Source organism: Pteropus medius, unplaced genomic scaffold (assembly GCF_902729225.1).
Source record: "Pteropus medius unplaced genomic scaffold, Ma_sr-lr_union100, whole genome shotgun sequence".
NCBI lineage: Eukaryota > Metazoa > Chordata > Mammalia > Chiroptera > Pteropodidae > Pteropus > Pteropus medius.
Window position 1 is genome coordinate 1,772,461 of NW_024352789.1, and position 7,066 is coordinate 1,779,526.

At 61.0% G+C, this 7,066-nt stretch overlaps 1 protein-coding gene across 1 annotated transcript; it reads right to left on the reverse strand.

The window, feature by feature from the left end:
• Window positions 1-321: 321 nt before the first annotated feature.
• Window positions 322-2,821, reverse strand: S100A9 (S100 calcium binding protein A9). The gene is made up of 3 exons (XM_039849748.1): window positions 2,678-2,821; window positions 2,137-2,305; window positions 322-723 (listed from the first exon to the last, which is right to left on the reverse strand). The coding sequence occupies exons 1-3, from the start codon at window positions 2,728-2,730 to the stop codon at window positions 436-438; spliced, it is 510 nt and encodes a 169-aa protein (XP_039705682.1). The 5' UTR covers window positions 2,731-2,821; the 3' UTR covers window positions 322-435.
• Window positions 2,822-7,066: the final 4,245 nt, after the last annotated feature.

The following is a 7,066-nucleotide window of genomic DNA, read 5'->3' on the forward strand; positions in this document are numbered from 1 at the left end:
TCACAGGGCCAGTGGCGTGGGCCGGACTCCCTGACCTTCGCGCGTGCCCCAGCCGCCCTGGGACGCCTCGTCTAAGAGACTCCACTGCCCCTGGGGATGCAGACTGTGTTCGTGGGTAAACACGCCCATCTTTCCTTGTCCCCACTGCCCGGACTGTTGAGTGCGTGTCCCAAAGAACAAGGTTCCATTAGGAGAGGGATGGCTGTGTGGCCAGCTGTGGGTGAAGGGGTGCAGCCCCGTAACGGGCAGGGCTGTCGGCCCCAGACCCCGGGGGTGGGGGACGGACAGGTGGGCAGGCAGCGGAAGAAGCAGGCAGAGTGCTGGCTTGGAGGAACACTTTATTTCACCCCCGAACCCCAGCCCCGCAGCCGGGGCAGTGTGGCACGCAGCCCTGGGGCCCTGGTTGGGCGGGGCCTGGGGGGCCTGGCCTCCCGTTTAGTGGCTGTGGCCGTGGCCCTCGTGGCTGTGGCCGTGGCCCCCGTGGCTGTGGCCATGGCCGCTTTGGCCTTGGTTTTGGTTCTGGCAGGAGCTGTGGCTCTCGCCGAAGCCTGGCCCGTGGCTGTGGCCTTCCCCGGGAGGCGCATTCTTGTGCATCTCCTCGTGGGACGCCTCGGTCAGCCGGGCCACCAGGATGGCGAACTCCTCGAAGCTCAGCTCCTTGTCCCCGTTCGTGTCCAGGTCCTCCAGGATGTGGTTTATGGCCTTGTCATTCTTCTTCTGCTTCTGTGGGTTGGGAGACAGGGTGGTCAGCGCCGGCCGTGGCCAGGGCCGGGCCACCCGGCCCAGCAAATGACCGATGGCAAAGGCGCAGGGAGACCTGGCCTCTGGGCCTCAACTCGAACATTAAGGACGACCAGTGACCAGTGCCCACAGCTCGGCAGGTGCTAAGCAGGTGCCAACTGCTTTTTCCACATCATTCCGCAGGCTGGCGGAGGCGACTGCAGAGCCCGGCCTCAACCCGCCCCCCTCCGGTCCCCAACGCTCCCTCCCTCCCCTCTCCAGGTTACTGATGAGTGACACTCATCTCAACCTGCACCCCCACCCCGGGAGCCCCCGAGGGAAGCAAGAGGATTGGGATCGTGCAGAGAGACGGAGAGAACTGTGGGGCTCCTCGGCCGCGAGGGCGTGGTGAAGTGAGCAGGAGGGTTTGAGGTGTGGTGAGATCCAGGCCTGTGGCTCCAGCCACGCGCTGCAGGCTGGGGCACGGCGGCTGGGTCCCCTCCAGACCCACGGGGGCCCGGCTCCCTCCCTGGGCCCTTCTGCTCCCGCGGTGCTTCCCCGTGAGCCATTCTGCGCTTTCGCAGGAGGCGCGGTGGCTCCTGACAGCCATTGGCAACGTCCCAGCTTCCCTTCCCCGCCTCACTGCTTCTGGCAGAGGGCGCGGCGCAGGCTTCGCCCGGAGCAAGGCTTGTCGGCACTACCTCCGGGCTGTGCCCGGGGTCCGGCTTGCTGGGGTGTCAGCACCCCAGTCTCCTGCTGCTGCAATGCACCGCCCCGCTAAGGTGGGGGGAACTCCAGGAGGGCGCCCCGTACCCCAGGTCGCCCGCTCCACGGAAGGGACTGGGACTGGGGCCCGGGAATCCCACGCTCCTGCGTCCGGTCCTCTGCCCTCCCCAAAGTCTCCAGATTTGTAAAGAAACCAGGAAGATCGGTGAAGGAACCCTCCTTCCCCCAGAGCTGCCTGGCCGGTCGTTCTCAGGCGGGTGGGACACTGCCACCTTTGGCGGAGTCCCCGTGCTGGGCGGGGCTTTTCCTCCTGCTCCCGTTTGTTTCCTACCAGGGAGCCTTCGTCCTCCTCGGAGAAGCTGCTCGGGCCTCCTCCCCCTCCCCGTCCACCCAGCTTCTGCACGGTCAGGCCTCAGCCCGAATGCCACCATCTCGGAGGGGCCCTTGTCCACGTCCCTGTTCCCCTCCCGGCCCAGCTCCGCGTCCCTCCCCCCCCCACAGTCTCTCTGACTCTCTTTCGGGCACAAACTGCTCTTTACCGCTCCCGTCTCTGCTGCGCATCTGCGCATTGGGGCCGGGCGGTGGGTCCCCGTGCACCGGCACTCGTCAGGGCCAGGCATCGGGGACGGGCCGGTGCACAGCACAGGGCCGCACACTGCGCCCATCCTCCGGTCCTCAGCCCAGCCCTACCTTGAGGAAGTTGGGCAGCTCCTTCTTCACCAGCTGCTTGAACTCCCTCTGGTTCAGCCTGTCGGGGTGCTCCAGGCGCGTGGAGTACTGGTGGAAGATGTTGATGATGGTCTCCAGGCTGCATTCCATCAGCGACGGCATCGTGGCTCCCTGACTTCTCGAGCTGTGTCTGAGCAGAGACACAACAGGTCAGGAGCTTGGAAGAAAAGGGTCCCCTGACACCTCCTGCTGGCTGCTCGTGGGAATGGAGGGGGAAACAGAACCGACAGACAGACAGACAGACAGACAGACAGACAGACAGTGAGAGCTGCAGCTGGACTGGGAGACGCCCCTGCCCCACGCAGGCGAGAAACAGTTTCTGGAACATCTGGAGAATGCCAAGGGGCAGAGCACCCGAGACCGGGCGGCTCCGGCAGAGCACGACCTAAGACCGACCGTGCGAAGGAAGCTTTAGAGCGAGCTTTAGAGCGAGCGGGGTATCGAGCGGGGCTTCCAGGGGGCGGTTCGAGAGGAAGGCGAGGGAGGCCGGCAGCTCGCTTACCCAGGCCGAGGAGTCTCACAGAGGGCTTTGACGGGGCCGTGGGGGCCCTGCATTTATAGGCCGCCCCTGGCCGGCCTGCTCAGCCCTCTGCCGGGGAGATTGCATCACAGGTGAGTGGTGTGGCAACCCCGGGGCTGGGCTGTCAGTACCAGGAAGGGGGCTGGGGCGGGACAGGAAGTGTTCACACAGATCCTTCTGCCTTTTTGTGAAATTCCCATTCCTGGGCCTGGAGCTGGCAGGGGAGGAAGCTGCAGGGTTAGTTCACTTCCCCCCGCCCCCGGCCCCCCTCCCCCCGCCCTCGCCCTCCCTGAGCTGAGCCAGAGGCTGCCTCTCCTCTGGCACCCCTCCTCCCCGCTGCCCCGTGCAGGTGGCACTTCCCACCTGTGACAGCTGGTGGCGGGGGAAAAGGCTGAAGACCCTGGGGCCGACCTACCCTGCCTCTCCGGGCGGTAGCCCAGCACGGACGGCTGAGCCCCCCGCCACCACCCCCCACCCCGGTTCTGTGCTGAGTGCTCAGGAGGGCGAGGGCTAGACGGGGTTCTTAGATCCACAGGGGCGAGTTGGGGTTCGAAGGGCCCTTGGGGGCGGTCAGGCCCCTGTGTTGCAGCAGGACCCACGCAAGGTCCTGTAGCTGGCTGGTGACACATCAGGAACGGGGCCCAGACATCCTGGTTCCTGGCTGCGGGTGATTCGGATGGCACCCGCCTCCTGTAGTCTGGGTGACAGATCCTCGGGGCTTAAAGTGTTTCAGAGGCTGTCAGCATCACCCCTGTAACTCATGGGAGCCACACCCTCGAGGAGCATAGAACCAAGAAGACAACTGCCTCTCTGTGGCCTCTTGGGCAGGACCTGGCCCGCCCTGGCTCACCCAGGGGGGAGCTGGCCGCTTAGCACAGCACACACGCACCCCGAACATTGCCCTGCCTGGCCGGCCCGCCCTCCTGCGGCCCCCAGGGGCACCTCCAGGCCTCTGTCTCCAGTGCTCTCGCCCCAGGAATGCCCTTCCCGGGGGAAAGTGTGGTCCCACCTGTCCCCCACGCCCTGCACATGGCCGGTCCCCAGGAGGCCCGTGCGTCTCCCCGGGGGACGCGGCCTCTCTCCCGCCACTTCTGGCTCTCTTGACTTCTGGAGTGAAGCTGGTTCTCGTTCACGTTCACGTGACCTCACGCTGGCCGAAGGACCGCGTCCCGGCCTCGCCCCCGCCCCCTAACCCAGGGCGCCTCGTCTGGAGGACCGGACGCCTTCCCTAACTCCTTGCTCCCTCCGGCCTCTGTCCGTCCATCAGGGAAGGTGTCCTCTTCCGTCTGCACTGGTCCTTTGGCCCGGCGAAGCCTCCCCTCACCTCCCCAGCACCCCAACTCCTATGTCCTCTGCAGGCCCGAGGCAGCCCGTCTGCTGCACCTTGGCCCCGAGCACGTCCTGTCTCGCGGTGCCGAGATGTACAGAGTTGGCAACTCACCTCACCTCTCTGCTGCTCACTTACTTTACCAGTGAAATGGGAATAACGACGGGACCAACCTCGAGAGCCGAGGCGGCACATGAAAGGCTGGAAGAGCTCGGTAAACAAGGGGCGTTATTTATAGTTATCTTTTCGGTCATTCACATGAGCGTCAGCTGAACACCTACTATGCGCCAGACGCTAATGCCAGATGCTGGGGGAACTTGGTGAGCGAGTCTCTACGTGGAGGAGACACACCAACTTATCGCCCGAATTCCTAATCACATTTAAACCCCTGGGAGCTAAGGACAGGGCCTGGCACAGGGCCACGTGCACAGAGTGTTTAATAAAGGCTTGCTGAGTGCGTGCTTGGATGAAGGAGCGAATCGCCGATGAGTGAATGAACGGAGCCAGCGAGGGCGTCCCCAGCGGGGCCTCTGCTGCTTGCTCTGACGGGGGAAGCGCACGCAGCAGCAGCAGCCGTCCCTCTGTCCCTCCTGGCTGTCAGAAGATCTAGTGTTTCAGGCAGTGGCCCCCAGGGACCGCTGTGGCACCAGGGACCGCTGCTCCTATGAGAATCTAAGGCCTGATGATCTGAGGCGGAGCTGAGGCGGTGATGCTGGCGCTGGGGAAGCGGCTGCAGACACGGATGGAGCTTCCGCTCACCCACCTGCCGCTCATCTCCTGCTGTGCAGCGGGGTTTCTGACAGGGCACGGACTGGTGCCGGTCTGGGAGTCGGGGACCCCCGGTTTCAGGCAATCAGGGCAGATACCTGGGTGTCTCTCCTGTGTGTGCCCACAGCGCCCTCTGCTGCCTCTGTCGAAGCACCTGTCGCTCTGGACCAGGAACAAGGTACCTAGGGTAAGCTGGTGAGGCTGGCCGCGCCTAAGAATGTCACCAGCACCACCAGCAGGGCGACTGTGGCAACTGGCCTGGGGCCTCAGTGTTGGGGACACTAGGGAGCGTGGTGCATGGGAGTGTTCCTAGGTTGGACGCACAGCTGGGACTCAGCCCCAGGCCAGGCGGCCACGTGCTGCTGCCGGACCTCCCAGAGGCCCAGGAAATCTGAGCTTTTATGTGAAAACTCCTGCTTCTCAAATGTGTAAGTTTAAAGGAAAATAAAGACATGACCAGTGAAGTGTGGCGCACGCAGCACCAAGCTCGGGGGCAGGCTTGGGCTCCGCGTGAGCCTTCGTGAGTGGATAATGCAGGGCACCCGGCACCCGTGAGCGTGTCGTGAGCACGGCTGCCCCGTGACGTTCTGCAGAGCCGTCCACAGCGGTGGGTGGGGGTGGGGAGAAGGGGATCAGCCGTTGGCCGGAGTGAGCAGCCGGACGGGACTTTGAAACACACGGGACCCCTGTCGCCAGTGGCTTCCCTCGTGTCCAAAGGCCACGGCAGGCCCCATGGTCCCCGCCAGCCCAGACTCGAGGAGGCCAGGGCTGACGTGGCCGTCCGGACACGGGCAGCCCGTTGCTGGATCCATTAATAGGAGTGGTGGCAGGTGAGGGAGGTCTTCTCCTGGGGAAACCCAGAGTCTCCTGCTAGGGCGTGAGTCGGGGCAACTTTTCTGGTTCTGAACGGTGACTCTGGGGGGCGGGGTGGCATTGGGACTGAGGGTATGGCTTCCTCGGCTGTGCTGAAAACACCTCTGCCCACGAGTGAGCGAAGGAGGCAGACTTGCTGCGGCTCTGCACCCTCATGGCCGTCACCATCGGCCGTCCTGAGGTCTGGCCCTCTCATTGTCGCCTTGGGGGAGTCTTCCCCACTAGCTCATTAGCCCTTTGAGGGGTGGGGGTGCTCGTGTTCACTCAGCTCCGGGTGATAAGCTTTGCCTATGAGACATGTGACGAACGTCTGCAGACTAATCTGTGGCTGGCCCGGCTCTCATGAAACCTCTGCTTAGAAGACTGTAATTTCCTGTGATTAAGAAGTTGTGCATCATGGGAGGACGCAGAGGAGGAGGACGAGGAAAGAGGAAAAGGCAGACAGAGCTAGGCATTCTGGGAGACTCACCTGTGAAAGGTGGTGCTGGGATTATCCGGGCTGTGCTGCCCTCTTGTGGCCTACCTGCGTCAGGACAGCCTGTGGCATTCCTTGACGCCGGTTCTCCATCTTTTTGGTTCTTAAGACCCTTTTACACCTGAAAAATTATTGAGTATCCCGAAGAGCTTTGGTTTATCGAGTTACATCTTTTAATATTTACAAAATTAGAAATATAAAAATTTAAAATACTTATTAATTCACTAAAGTAGTATTAGTAAACCCTTCACGTATTAATGCATTAAAAAAATACAAAATAATTATATTTTCCAGAAAAAAAAGCTAGCGAGAAGAGTGATAGAAATAAAACAAAGTGTTGCACATCTCTAGGCCTTAAAATCAGAAATCGCTGGAATAGAGCCAGAGGGAAGGTAGAGTAATCAGGGGGATCGTTCCATAAACTACATAAATGTCTAACCAACGCACCGTCTACTCAAAACTAATACCAAAATAAAATAAAATGCTAAAAAACGTACCGAGCACATAAAAGCAAAAAAAAAAAAAAAAAAATCACGGATTCTCATATCCACATCTCCATTTAATGCTATATGTAAGTGTTTTTTTTTTTTTTATTGGAGATCTGCAGACGATCCGACCTCGCACAGATAAGTGGATGGAAGAGGGAAGCGTATGTTAATCGTCTTTAAAAATCACTGTGGCCATTGTTCTTTGACGATTCTCCAAAAGTCGACAAGCGGAGATTTCTCCAGGGTCAGCTGCAGCGCAGAATCTGAACCGAGGACGGATGACTCCTTTGCGCACTGGAACCTGCTGGTCTTTCAGGGCCTTCGATGTCGTCCGGGCACGACTTTGCCACTTCGCACACGGGCCCCTTGGAAAATGTCGACTCACTAAGTTATCCACGCCTCCCAGATGCCGATGCATTTCCTTATCGAATGTGACCTTT

Coding starts and splice junctions, on each gene's coding strand:
- S100A9 (XM_039849748.1), bottom strand. CDS start 2,730: ATGCAGGGCCCCCACGGCCCCGTCAAAGCCCTCTGTGAGACTCCTCGG. Junction 2,306..2,677: donor TGTGAGACTCCTCGGCCTGG/GTAAGCGAGCTG, acceptor GTCTCTGCTCAG/ACACAGCTCGAGAAGTCAGG. Junction 724..2,136: donor AGCTGCCCAACTTCCTCAAG/GTAGGGCTGGGC, acceptor CCCAACCCACAG/AAGCAGAAGAAGAATGACAA.